This window comes from Protopterus annectens, chromosome 2.part2 (assembly GCF_019279795.1).
Source record: "Protopterus annectens isolate FY-2018-M chromosome 2.part2, PAN1.0, whole genome shotgun sequence".
NCBI lineage: Eukaryota > Metazoa > Chordata > Ceratodontiformes > Protopteridae > Protopterus > Protopterus annectens.
Genome location: NC_056730.1, coordinates 1,081,238,695 through 1,081,253,838, shown reverse-complemented (window position 1 = coordinate 1,081,253,838; position 15,144 = coordinate 1,081,238,695). Strand labels below are relative to the sequence as shown.

Genomic DNA, 15,144 nt, shown 5'->3' with positions numbered 1-15,144 from the left:
CTCTTTCTATGAGGGCATTAAATTGTCAATTTCATATGATACAGTACCAAGAGTATTTGTTAGATAAATTGCATAAAAAACTGTCTTCACCTGATCCCCTAGACCGCAAGTCACTTCAGGATCTGGTACATAACTCACAACAGGTTAGTAACCATTTCTTGCAATGTGGTTATGATGCATTGGAAGCTTCATGTAGGTCAGCTATGACTGGCAGTCATACGTAGGCATGCTTGGCTGAAGGAACAATCTCTGCCAGACCATGTTAAAGCAAAGCTGCTGGATGCTCCTCTGGAAAAGCAAAAGTTATTTGGCTCCACGGCTCAGGAGGTCCTAAAGAAATTTGAAGAAAAGGCAAAATCCGTACAAACAGTCAAGGATTTTCTCCAAGTACAACCACCAAGATTCAGCAGGAATTGGCCTTCCAAGAATTGGTCCTTTCCAGACACAGAGAGGTTTCAGAGAGGCAAGAACAGGCGTGCCAGAGGTAGAGGGCAAGCTAGAGGCTCCTACAGAGGACGTCAATGGCAGCCTCCCAACCAGAGAGGTAATGCAGGACCTTCAACTGCTGCACAAGGACAGGCTCAATGACTTTACATTGATGCCGCCAACCAGGGCTCAATTAGAAGCACCTTTGGGCGGAAAGCTTTCTTTATTCTCAGAAAATTGGCACAGTATTACAAGGGACAAATGGACACTTCAAATAATAGACAAAGGATACAGGTTTCATTTCCACACATTACCAAAAAGAAAGGGCATGCCAGACCTGCCACCGAATCAAAGGGCAGAGGCTTTGAAACAAATTTCCAGCTTAATGCAGATGAAAGCTATAGAAAAGGTTCCTCTCTCAGAACAAGGCCAAGGATTTTATTCCAGGCTATTCCTTGTTCCAAGAAAAGAAAAACAGTGGAGGCCTATTCTCGACTTGTCCGCACTGAATACTTATCTCATTGTGCCAAAATTCAAAATGCTGACTCTACAGCAGCTCCTTCCCATGCTGGGCAAGGGGTCTTGGCTGTTAACTCTAGACCTCAAGGAGGCATACCTGCATGTCCTTATCAGACAAAGTTGCAGAAGACACCTCAGATTTCTTGCAGGGTCAGAGCATTATCAATTCTCAGCATTGCCCGTTGGCTTATCTACTGCGCCCAGAGTATTCACGAAATGCCTGGCATCAGTAATTGCACACTGCAGACTTCAGGGGATTCAAATATACCCATATCTGGACGACTGCCTTATACAGGCAGACAGCCAACAAACTTTGGTAAAACACTTGAATTATGCCATCCACCTACTTCAGGCCTTGGGATATACAGTCAACTTTCACAAATCAAGACTTGTTCCATCCCAGAGAATAACCTTTCTGGGTGCAGATCTAGATACAACCACCCAAATGGCTTTCCTCACAGAAGAAAAACAAAATCAACTACCAGATTACTTCAAAAACCTGACAAGACAAACCCAGCTGACTGCAAGGGAAATCCTGCAGGCCCTGGGTTACATGGCTTCTTGCATTCTTCTGATTCCGCAAGCAAGACTACATATGAGGAAACTACAATGGTACCTAAGGAGTTTATGGACTCAGCACAGTCACAGCCTGGAAACTTTGATACCACTCATTCCATGCCTTCGAAAGTAATTTCTGTGGTGGGCTCAAGCAAGCCAGTCAAACAGGGGTCTGCCTTTCAGCAAACCAATAGCCAGCCAAACCATTACAACAGACGCTTCAGACCACGGATGGGGCGCACACATGGAGGGCAGATGCATTCAAGGTCTATGGTCACAAAAAGAGCTACGCATGCACATAAATCAAAAGGAAATGCTGGCAGTGATACATGCAGTCGAAGCCTTTAAACCCTTTCTGCATCATGGCCATCTGCTAATAAGGACAGACAACACCACAGTTATGTGGTACATAAACAAGCAAGGAGGCACCCATTCCTATCCTCTTTGCAGGCTGGCAATGAATCTATGGGAACTTTCCTTGAAACTCAATATACAGCTACAATCCCAGTTTGTGCCAGGGAAAGACAATATACTGGCGGACAGCTTAAGCAGAAATATCATGGATGCACAAGAATGGATGCTGCACCCAGACATCTTTCTACAGATAACACAATCATGGGGGAGGCCGGACTTAGATCTCTTTGCCTCCCCCCACAATCATCAACTGAAGAAATTCTGCTCAAGGACATACCACCCACAAGCATGGAAAGTGGACGCCCTCTCTTTCAGCTGGAGAACTCTAACAGTGTATGCATTTCCACCTCTCCCATTAATGACCAAGGTTTTACTGAAGATCAGGACAGAGCAGCCAAAAGTGATTCTGATAGCTCCGGACTGGCCAAGACAGCACTGGTACCCACTGTTAAAGAGCCTGTCACGCACAAAACCATGGCCTCTTCCTCTATGGCCACTTCTACTGACACAGCACAATTACAAAACTCTGCATTCCAACCTGAAAACCTTGCAACTAACAGCCTGGAAAATACCTTGACTCCTCCTCAGGGCAAGCTATCCCAGAGAGTGAAAGATATTATTATGGAAGCTCGCCGGCCTTCCACAAGAAAGGCATATTCAGCAAAATGGAAAAGATTTCACATTTGGAACACCACAAAGGGTCTAGATGCGACAGTGATGAACATGGCACATATCCTGGAATACTTGGCAGAAATGTTCCACAATGGTCTGGCTTAATCTTCCATTAAAATTCATGCTTCAGCAATTTCAGCAGAGTACAATACTGATCCACCTGTCTTCTCTCATCCTCTCCTAAGACAGTTTCTAAGAGGAATCAAAAACATCAATCCTCCAAGGAAACCACCACTACCTACTTGGGACCTTAACTTCGTGTTGGAAAAACTAACACTGCCTCCCTTTGAACCAGCAGCATCTGCAGAACTACAGTTCCTGTCTTGGAAGACTGCTTTCCTTCTGGCCATAACCTCGGCAAGAAGAGTATCTGAGTTACAGGCCCTTATGGCAGTACAGCCATTCCTTATTTTTCATCAGGACAGAGTTTCATTGAGAACCAATCCTACATTTATGCCAAAGGTAGTATCCAGGGTTTCATTAAATCAAGCTATTCACTTGCCTACCTTCTTTCCAAATCCACAAAACAAAGGGGAGAAACTTCTGCACACCCTGGACATACACAGACAGTTGCGCTACTACTTGGACAGAACTAAAGGTTACAGAAAAACTGACCAGCTGTTGGTAGCATATGCTGCTGGTACACAAGGAAAAGCAATTTCCAAACAGACAATTTCAAAATGGATAGGGAATTGCATTCGTTTTTGTTACTCCTTTCATGGAAAAGCTGTGCCAGCTAACATTAGACCTCATTCCACAAGAGCCACAGCCACCTCCACAGCCTTCTTAAGAGGGGTGGCTACCAAGGACATTTTAGAAGCTGCTACATGGAGCTTCGTGCATACATTTGCCAAACATTACAATTTACCTTTATATTCCAGATCCAGAGCAGGCTTTGCTACGGCAGTCCTGCAGGGCATTTTAGCTACACCATCCTTTACATAGTCCCTCCACCCCCAGATTGGCTATGGTATTCTACCCATATGTGATGACTGCAGATGCATCCTTGAAGGACATAGTACAGTTTTGTACCTACCATAAATGTAGATGTCCGATAGGTATGCATCTGCAGTCAGGTTTACCCTCCCTCCTTCCTCTCTGTGGTATTTCTTGGGTACTTACCCCTCTTATAGCTAGCTGGGGGGATCTATTATGGTGTATTTGTTTTTATATTATTGTGAATGTTTGGATTTTTTAATGCATATCTCCAAATTTAGCCTTCCTTAGAGGGCACCTGGCATCTCGGGCAAGAAAAACTGAGGAAGATGGCGTCAGCTGATGTTTTTATACCCCAGGCGCTCTGATGTCGGGGAAAGTGCGACATCAGCCGACGCCGGACCCAGACTTTGGAATCCGGCCGACCGAAGGGCTGCCTGAGGCAGGACAACCCATATGTGATGACTGCAGATGCATACCTATCGGACATCTACATTTGTGGTAGGTACAAAACTGTACTTTCTCTGCTCTTCCCTTTGGCTTATCTACTGTGCCCAGGGTATTAACAAAGTGCCTGGCTCCAGCCATTGCATACTGCAGGCAGAGAAATATTAAAATTTACCCATACTTGGATGATTGCCTGATTCATGCGAATAGTCAGGAATTGCTCCTTCAGCACCTGGCATTTGTAAAGAGACTTCTAACGTCTCCGGGGTACACCATCAATGAAAAGAAATCACATCTGGTGTCCTGCCAAAAGATTGTATTCCTGGGAGCAAGCTTGAACACAACTTCACAGATGGCATTCCTCACACCAGAAAAGCAGCTTCATTTGACAAACTACTTCAAACTAATGACCTACTAGACCCAGCCGTCTGCAAGAAAAATACTGCAAGTCCTAGGGTTCATGGCCTCATGCATTCTATTAATTCCATATGCAAGACTGCATATGAGGAAACTTCAATGGTACTTAAAAAGAGTCTCTGGTGTCAACACTCTCAGGGCTTGGAAACAATGATTCCTATCATTCCCTGTCTAAGGGCAGAGTTCCTTTGGTGGGCAGTGGCTTGCAATCACAACAAGGGACCTTCCTTTCACTCAGCCCCTCGCAGCCCAAACCCTGTCAACAGGCGCATCACACTATGCATGGGGGGCTCACATACCAGGCAAATGCATTCAAGGCAAATGGAGCCCAGGACAAATTCACCTGCATATCAATCAAAAAGAAATGTTAGCTGTACAGAATGCTCTGACAGACTTCAAATACCTTTTCCTTCCAGGACAACTCTTGATGAAGACAGACAACACCACAGTTGTGTGGTACATAAACAAGCAGGGGGGAACTAATTTCTACCCACTCTGCAGGTTAGCCATGGCCCTGTAGAACACAGCCCTGAGCAACCAAGTGCATCTGCAAGCTCAATTCCTGCCAGGCAAACAAAATACACTGGCAGACGACTTAAGCAGAAAGCTACTGGACCCACACGAGTAGAAACTGGAACCCAACTCATTCAAATTTCTAATCAACAGGTGGGGGACACCAGAGGTTTACCTTTTTGCCCCCCCCCAAAAAAAAAACCATCAATTGAGCAAACTTTGCACCAGAAATTCCAACAGCCAAGCATGGCGAGTGGATGCCCTATTGTTTACATGGGGAAACCTCTCAATTTATGCCTTTCCCCCTCTGCCCCTCCTCTCAAAAGTACTACTCAAGATCAAGCAAGACAGACCAAGGGCGATCCTTATCGCACCAGACTGTCCACGCCAGCACTGGTACCCACTCCTACGCAATCTGACAGCAGTGCCATCCTGGCACCTACATCACACCCCCTTCCTGCTGTCTTAGCAGGAGGGACAGATTTTGCATCCTCAGCTGCAAACACTGAACCTTGCAGCCTGGCTTCTTCCCTGAACACTTAACACTAGCAGCCCTCAGCAAACAGGTGCTGGACATCATCCTTCAGGCCAGAAGGCCTAGTACTATTAAATACTTTTCAGAAAAGTGGAAAAGATATGTTCTTGGAGCCAGTCTCTAGGAAAGGGCACAGCCATGCCCTCCTTACCTCAAATTCTAGATTACCTAGCAGAGTTGCTTCACAAAGACCTTTCCTTCTCACCAATTAAGAGTCTTGCCTCTGCCATCTCTGCTCATTACAATACGGAGCCACCTCTCTCTTCGCATTCTCTGATCAAACAGTTCCTGAGAGGAGCTAACAATTTAAGACCCCCAAGGAGAGCTCCCACCCCTGCCTGGGACCTTTTCTTTGTACTAGAGAAGCTCATGCTTCCCCCTTTTGCACCTGCTGCTACAGCAGAGTTAAAATTCCTCCCTTGGAAAACAGTCTTACTTCTAGCCATCACTTCAGCAAGAAGAGTGTCTGAGCAGCAGGCACTAATGGCTGTGGAACCCTTTTTTATTTTTCCAGGCTAACAGGGTCTCCATCAGGACTAACCCATCATTTATGCCTAAGGTGGTATCCAGTGTGGCCCTAAACCAATCCATCCATTTACCAACCTTTTTCCCTAATACTCAGAATAAAGGGAAGAGGATCCTGTACTCCTTGGATATGTACAGACAGCTCAGGTTCTACCCTGACAGGACGTATGCTTTCAGAAAAACTGTTCAGCTGCTAGTCAGCTTTTTGCTACAGGGCAGATGGCAAGGCCATTTCAAAGCAAACCATTTCCAAATGGATAGCACACTGCATCCATTTCTGTTACAAACACCATGGAAAAACCTACCCCCACAGGGGATCAGAACTCATTCCACTAGGGCTACCTCAACTTCTACAGCATTTCTCAGGGGAGTCCCTACCAGGGACATCCTGGAAGCTGCAACCTGGAGTTATGTACACACATTCACCAAGCATTACGACTTACCTGTCCTTTCTAAATCCAGAGCTGGATTTGCCATAGCAGTCTTACAAGGCCTTCTAGTCAGCCCTAATACTTCTTGACTGCCTCCACCCTTCCTCAGCTTTGGGAATCAACCCATGTGTGATGACTACAACAGTGAAACACGAAGAATATAGTACAATTATGTACACTTACCATAAATGTAGATGTTCGAGTGTATTTACTGTTGCAGTCCTGGTTACCCTCCCTCCAGCCCCCTGACTTTGCTAGACTTTCTACCTATCCTCTTTTTGGCCATATCTTATGACTCTGGTATTTTCTTTTTACTGGAGGTGTTCCACACCATGTAATTGCTTCCTGTTCTGGGGGCTCCTGACATCTGGGGCAAGAAAAACTGATGTAATGATATCGGCTGCATGTTTTATACCCCTGACGTCATGGAAGAGGCAACAGCATCTGACGCAGAAATCCCAAGACTCTGGTATTCGGGCCGACTGAGGGCTTACCTGCAGGCAGATAACCCAAGTATGATGACTGCAACAGTGAATACACTCGAACATCTACATTTATGGTAAGTGTACACAACTGTACTTTCTGAAAGGCGCTTATCAGTATATTCCCATTCACAAGTGAAAGCTTCTTCCAGTTTACTGTTTCCCTTTGGATTTCCTGCAGTGCCATGAATGTTCATCCAGTGCCTGGCCTCTGATCAGATTCTTGAGGATGCAGGATGTGCACATTTCCTTACGCACTGATGACTGCCTCATTAAATCTTCAACAGCTGGATAATTAAATAACTGTCATGCTGTCACTGTTTTCCTGCCATGCCCGGGTTTCTCTTTCAAACTCACAAAACAAGAATTATCCCAAGAAATGTCTTCAGTTTCCTTGGCTGCCCACTTAAATAGGGGGTGGCTTTACCTTCTCAAGAAAGCAACTTTGTTTTCACATCTAGCACAGAAGTACTAGATGTCAGCCAGGGAGAAGCTCAGAGCCCTAAGATGTATGTCTTTGCCTCTTGTAACGGTCTCTCTAGTTAGACCGCATGTGACAAAAATACAGTGATACCTCATGAATCTCTGCCAAAGGCAGTCACCCCTTGTGTCAGATTAAGTTCAGGTGTATTGTTATCCTAACATCTGTAAGCACTGTACAATAAGATAAGCACTAGAACATCATTATTGATAAAATGACCACAAAAGTAACAGCAAAATTGAATTAAATTCACAGTGAATAAGTTCTTAATAGAACCAGATGGTAATAAAACAAGAATACAAAGCAATTGGTTCATTAAGACTGTATCCAATTCTTTACAGTTATGACACAAGTGAAACATACTGTCCTACTTACTGAAATTCAGATTGGGCACATAAGCAAGACAGACCGTCCATAAAATCAGCATTGTATAATAGACTTGAAATTTAGAATTTAGAAATCTCTCATTTCAAATTCCAACAAACTCTAGCAAATACGATTCTTCCATGGTGAACAAAGTACAAACATCTGTCTCCACTTTACAAGGCGCAGATTCAAAAATTCATGCTCCGCAGTGCAAGCAACCCCACTCAGTAAAATCCCAGTAATTTCCAGTGTTATACTGTTACTTAACAAATATGCACATATGGAACAATCATCGGTCTCTGCAGCTAAAACTGTAGCCAGATGAGTTAAGGAGTGCACATCACTCCATCCAGATCTAAAGCAGGCATGCCTTAGATATAACAACTTCTTTTTTTTCATGCTCAAAACCCACTGAAGTGTACTCCAACATAGATCGGCTGATGACCTGAAGTCCAAACTCCATTTCAGTTAAAAGAATACAAACAGCACTTGTAGAATGGTGAAACATACAAGTCCATCCACAGTTCTCATGAAAACACTCCAGGCGAATTTCGGACTTAAAGCAGAAATGTAGCAGTCCTCTGATGTTTGGCAACCATTCATCGTCATCTTACAGCAGCATGCTGCATATGAGTTAGGAAGGGAATTAATTCCTCTTGCTCCTTCCATCAGGAATGAATTCACTTAATGAAACCAGCAGATGGAACTTAGTCAAGACAGCTGCATGATAGCCCCTCAAGAGAAGGAAGCAAGCAAGCCTGTACGATGGGCTTCTTAGTCTTTACTTGGGTGGTGGTGATATTTGGAGCAGCTGTAAGTCTGGGTTACCCAGAAGAAAACCTTGCTGTGCAGGCACACCATTCCTGTAATGAGCAATGGGAAATTTGTGAGTCACTCACCATAATAGATGTTAGGGATATTATTGTTGCAGTGCAAGATTCCTCTCAGCAGCCACCTGGTCCTTTCCCTCAGAAAAGGCCAAAGAACTGGAGAATTTAGGTTCATCTGTTAGGTCTGTGTAATCCTGATATTGCAGGCTCAGCCTGTAGTTCTCCATATGTATGAAACAGGGAGCAGTAGTCATTATTGCACATACTTGCTAAAAATACAAGCTCTAATAGTTGCAAGTGGTTAGGGCCCCTGTGAACAAACATAGAAGGTCCTCATGGACTTTGCAGTCAAAGTATTAGAAGCAGCTAGTGCCCTTAGCCAAGGTGTACTGTCTAATCACTTTTGACCAGAAAATATCTTAAGTCATGGTATAAGCAACTCTTTTAAAGGCCTGCATCAAACAAGTGCCTGTGGTAGAGGAGGCGCTCAGTTTACTGTAAGCATCCACAAAAACTCAGGAAGTTAGACTGGAAGATGGATAATCCACCTGTTGCTATATCCAGTGGATAAGAAGTTGTACAGCAGCAGTGATTCCCTCCACTTAAGTTCGTTACTCAGCTGTACATCAGTATAAGGATGTTCACACCATTGTACTTTTGTCTAAATTTATTAACATAGTTTGCAGTATAATTGCAAAACAGTTGTTGCTGTAATCATTTCTACTGAGAAATCAGAACTCTGACAGAGGCTAGTCAGGCTATAATTATAACTGGCATGCACTGTAAGTTAGTAAATCCACAGGACCTCAACAAATACTTTAGAAAATAATAAAGCTCTTTTAAGTCACTACCTGACACTTACAAAAGAGTCATTGTCATTATAGGAATAAACAGCTCCAGAAGAATATTTCAGATTGTCAACGTTTGAGGAAATATTCTTCATAATTTGTAGGATTCTAGCTGGCATATATATTTAAAAAAATACTTGGACCTGTTTACTGCAGTGAAACTGTCTTAAACTAATCACTAAATGTTATTCATTAATTTGTGTATGTGAAACTAGGTGTTGTAGATGAGTTTCTGGCTATTGTATATTTGAGGGACCATAAGTGCAGTCCTCAGAACATTGAGAATTGAAGGGTGATTATAGGAAAATATAACTGTGAAATTGCTGCATCTCAAAGAAGTCCTCCTCATTCAAGGTACAGCAGTCTTGGAGTTACTGTATACAAGTAGTTTTGGGCGAACACTCTTGTCATCTTAATAAAAACGTCTTTGTTCAAGAATATGTTTTGTTTTATTTGGCATTTGCTAAGTGACCCTTTAGCTATTGGAAGTGGAAGAGTATAATAGTAGTAGTGTGTATAAGGCATGTGTGTGTGGGAGGGGGGGGTTTAGGTGGACAATACCCCCCTCCCCCAGCAAAAATTGTTTTTTAGGTGTAGTACCATCTTCAGTGTTATGGGATTTGGGGATAATTTTGGGACTCTCATTGAAGAGCCTCAAATTTCTAGTAGAGCACTGTACATTCCATATTTCTTTGTTCCTGCATATTTGTCCATGAATCACTTAAACTGTCTGTAAGGATACACAGACCTTTACTGTGTGTTCCAAACTCCATGGTTGAATATTACTCCACGACTTTCTTTCCTTGCAAAGTTTAGAGTGGGAAGCCCAGTTCCTTTAGCGAAGAGGCCAGAGATCATACACAGAGTTACTTTGCAATTGTAACCTTACAAATGTTTTTAGTCTGCCTTTTAATAGCTACAAATTGAGATTATACATGCTTACATAGTAATAGATATGGAAATATAGTTACAGTTTAGCTGGCACAAAATGTAATTGTATTTTCGCAGAATAATGTTGTTGTCTTTCGGCTTTTCCCGGTTAGGGGTCGCCACAGCGGAACTCCGGTCCGCTAATGATTGGCAGTAGATTTTCATGAATGCCAAGGTGCCACTAATGATTGGCAGTAGATTTTCATGAATGCCAAGGTGCCAGCTCGACGTTCAACCTTCAACAAAAGCACACCCATTTACACATGTCTTTCGAACGCGCACCCAACCATGGGGAGGACATGCAGACTCCACACAGAAGGCACTCTCCTGCACTCCAACCGAGAATCGAACGAGAGAACCTCTAGCTGTGAGGCAACAACGCTACCGCTGCACCACCGCGGATTATTTTAGCAGAATGTATATACATGAATTTACTACAATATAAATTAAGGTATATAATGCAGAGTCAGAGAAGTGAGGGTAGCTGATTACAGCTGTATGTGAAGTAGCTCAAAGAAGTTTTGCTGTTTGGGTATTACTGAAATGCAAGACACCCCCCCCCCCCCCCACTCTTACACGCAAACATTAAAGAAACTGACTTTTAACTTGCATTTTACAGAAGGTGTTTGCCATGGCCAGTAACATGTATGCGGTAATGTGCATCAGTACATGTTGATAAAGTGACAAGATGGAAATGGGTTGGGGATTCCTGCCATACTGGTATTGTGCGCTGTTTGTTTAGAATGGGCGTTTAGATGCGTTTGGAAATGGTGTGGAAGTTCATGGATGTCTGGAAAGAAATGAGACCTGTTTTATGTCATAGAGTTAGGAGTAGGCTATTTGTTAACTGCTATTGTACTCATTCATCGCTAGATGACAAAACTGAGTGGGCTAAGTAGTTACTTGTCTCTGTACTTCTGAGTTTTGTTGTTTACATAATACATTTTTCTTTTAGTCATGTTGTAAATAAAATTGTTCAGAAGAAAATTATTGTTGTGGTCTACACTTAATGGTGTGTTTAATTATTGTGAACAGCTTTTCATTTATTTGTTTATTTTTGTTCTGTAATTAACCTTATTAGCAGTATGTTTGCATTTTGGACACTGAGCTCAGTAAATTGCTTTTGTAATTAGAAATATTTAATTTATGAAATTATTTGCAGCCACCTTATCCTGGTATGGAACAGCCACCCCATCATCCGTATTACCAGCACCACCCCCCACCACCCCAACAGCACCCTCCTTTTTCTGGCCATCATCCAGCACAACATGAAGCAAGATACAGAGATAAGCGAGTAGTAAGTATGTTTTATATAGAAAATGTAATTTAATGTGGTCTTACAAGGTTTTCAGTTTACTGTGATTTTTTTATGTCTTAGATTGAGGGACGACTTGTGCTTTGGCCCATCAAGTGCACTGTTCTTATATGTAGTGTGCCTAGTCACAAAACTACAGTAACATTTAGACATGTTCTTGTAAGTATCATAACATGTCCTTCTATTCCTGTGTTGCAGTATTCTTGGTGTGGGATTTTTCACATCAGTCCACCCGAACATCTGCTCGTATACAAAAGCTTCAGCTTGGCTGTTGCAGTTGCATGGGACTTCACACAAAGGGTCATAAACCATGGACCTTAAATGTGATGTCTGCATGCACAGACCTCAGAACTTGAAAGCCCAGCAGGAGGGGAGTACCCAGTGATATCAGTCATAGGGTCAAGGAGCCTTTATGTGGTTACCTAGGTCACAGGAGAGGGTGTTGGCCCCCATAGACCTGAAGATCTGAGCGTTTGAGCGAGAGAAAAGGATAAGGGGGTTTTGGTGGGTGGGAAAAATACTGCAACATGGAAAAGGGAATCTATGGTTATGCTAAAATGTTACACAGTTTTACTCTATGTCCTTCTATTCCTGTGTTGCAGTATTCTTGGTGTGGGAGAGTACCACAGCTTAGTTGGAAGGAAGGGTGGAGGTAGAAGAGGCTGATTCCACAAAGCTGTGCAGGATTGCCCTGGCAAATCCTGCCCGTGCTCTGGAGACATTGTGTAACTTGTAGTATTTGGTGAAAGTGTGAATTTTGGACCATGTGGCTGCTTCCAGTATGGAAGCAGCGTCCAGGCCTTTTAAGAAGGCTTTGGAGGCTGCCCACTGCCCTGGTGGAGTGAGCTTTGATTCCCTGTGGGAGTTTTTTGCCATGGTGTGAGTAGTAGAGGCAAATGGCTTTCCTTGGAGACTGCCTTTCCCACGGCCCTGGGGTGGAAGGAAACAGAGTTGATTGGATTTTCTAATGGATTTTGTTTTGTCTAAACAAAATCTTAGCTGTCTGTGTACATCCAGGGAGTGGAGTATTCTCTCACCATTTTCTGCATTGGGGTTCCGGACATTCATAAGCCGAGGTGTAGGGATAACGCCCAAGCCAAAAACATGATGATGTTATGTAGTCCAATCTCACCTACATTCTTACTCACGGGTTCAGAGCCAAATATTGGCTCCGACTTGGCCAATTTTTTTTTTTACTAGCTTGAAGTCTCTCATTGGCTGGGCCAAGCAGGTATCCCATGCTGCACTGCTCCATAACCCCAGATCTCGTTTGCCGCTCATGTAGCTAGGATGTGGTCTCGCTTGGCTGTGGCTAAGTACCTTTCTTTTTCAATTTCTCTCAAGAAATTTTGCTGATTTCAACCCAAACGGTATTTTAATCGCTATATTGCATATTGTGGATTATTGTTGTGTGTTTTCTTGTCTGTAGTTGGTATCCCTAATTTCCGGTGGGTAGGCCCATTTGAGTTAGAGGAACTGGTCCTCCTTTTCTGTGTGTTGTAGTTGCTTAAAGTTTTGTCTGTTGCTAAACTAAGCTCTTGGCCTTTTCTTGTTGTGGATTGTGTGCGTGTCTTAGAGAACCATTTTTCTTAGAGGTTATTGGTTGTGGTAGAGTGATTTACTGTTTTCCCGCCTGCTGTGTTTTCCCTAGCCTGGTTGCTCTGTGGTCTTGTTGTTCAAGATGTCTAAAGAGCAGAAGGAACATAAACCTTCCGGTTTCAAAAAATGTGCCAAGTGTGGTTACAAGATGTCCATCACGGATGGACATTCTGTATGTGTTTATTGCTTAGGTTCAATTCATTTACAAGAGTCTTGCAGCTTCTGTCACGCCTTCAGTCCGAGGGTGCTCAGGAGAAGAAAAATAAATTAGTATTGAAGGGTCTCTTGAAGCCTTCGTTTGAGGAGTCTTTGGACTCTGCCTCTGGTTCTCAGGCCAAGCCTAAGGCTTCGAAGGCGAAGAAAAGATCTCCGGCTTCGTCTGTTTCTTCAGAGCCGCCAGAGAAACTTTCAAAACTTGACTCTATGTCCTCGGGGCCGCAGGAGGTATCTGTGGTACTGGAATCTGCTTCGGCTCCTATTTTACTGGAACCAATTCGGAGCCGATCTCGCAGTGTTAGGCATGGTTCTCCTGACAGGAGATGCCATTCTCCGTCCCTGTCCTCCAAATCCTCCAGGCTCTCTGATTTGGATGTTGATAGGGTGGTGCAGAGGCTCCTGCAGTCGCCGGTGTTGGCTAAACTATTTTCAGCTCCGACCCAGTCTGCTCCGGAGCCTGTCCCGATGGTTGTGTCGATGATTTCTCCTCCAAGCGCTTCCTTGTCTTCGGAGCCGGAGTGCTCCGCTCCGAGTGATGTTCTTGCGCTGGCTCCGATACCCCTTCAGGGTTTATCGGTGCCGACGTCAGCTCCGGCCCTGTCTGCTCCTTCCACAGGTTTCGGCACTCGGGTTTCCTCGGTCGGGCCTGAGGGTGATGTTTCGGGACACCCATCGGTTCCGAGCCTCCCTCTCGGCGCATCGGCTCTGGGGACCCCGACTCCGATCTTGGCCTCGGAGGCCCGTCGGTCCTCAGATTCGGGGGGACCGGCCTTCGAGGCCATGTGGAGTGCACTGGCCAAAGCGTCAGTTACATCACCCGGATTGGTCGTTCCGTCCCCTTCCACCTGGCTAGAGCCTCTGACGCCCCCTATCCATAGATGGCGGAGCCCAAAGGTCTGAGGATACCCCCATGAGTGGTTCCCAACTTTGAGGGTCCCTCAGAGTCTGTGGCCCCCAGAAAGAAGACGTGCAAGAGGAAGCACATAGACTGCCAGGACGAGTCTCTCACTTCTGATACCGACCTCAAGGAGTCGGAGGGGTCCCCCAAGTCATCCTCTGATGACGTCTCTTTCTCCGACATCCCGGAGGTTTTGAGACAGAGGGGCGACTGGCCCTCCAAAACCCCCTCTGAGGAGGAGTCGGTATTCCTCAAGACCTTTGGAACTCAACCCTCCGCCTCCTGAGTGTCTCCACCCTTTGACGAACTGTTGGATTTAATCTGTCGAAGGGTGTGGGAGAATCCTGATACGGTGGAACCTGTACCCAGAAAGCCCAATAAGTTCCTTTCTGCTCCCCCAGGGAAAGAATTTCTGTCCAAAGGGGTTTCTGTAGATGCCATGGTGGTGGCGGCGGCGACCACACAGAAGGAAGTAGCCGAGACTTCTTCCTCCACCCATCCTCCTAACAAGGAGTCTAGGACTATGGACAGGTACGGGAAGCGTACCCTTTCGTCAGCGACCTTCACCTTACGGTCACTGAATTACCTTTGCCATTTCACTCGGCTCCAGAGAGATCTCTTCAAGGAGTTAGGAGATACTTTAGCGGGTAATGTACCTGAGGCATTGGCGCCCACGTTTAACGCCCAGGTGTCTACCCTGAATTCTATTGTCAACTCGTCCATGAGGCTCATATCGTATGCAGCCGAGGGGGTGGGTAGGGCAGCCAGTACAGGAGTAGCCCTCAG

General features: G+C 44.6%; 1 protein-coding gene across 4 annotated transcripts in view; it reads left to right on the top strand.

Moving 5' to 3' along the window:
* Positions 1-15,144, top strand: part of YTHDC1 (YTH domain containing 1) — a 1,387,762-nt gene that overhangs the window by 1,225,839 nt on the left and 146,779 nt on the right. For all 4 annotated transcript variants that reach the window (XM_044064303.1, XM_044064301.1, XM_044064302.1 and 1 more), the window contains exon 14: positions 11,493-11,627. In XM_044064303.1, coding sequence (XP_043920238.1) covers positions 11,493-11,627 — 135 coding nt within the window. The remainder of the gene's footprint in view (positions 1-11,492; positions 11,628-15,144) is intronic.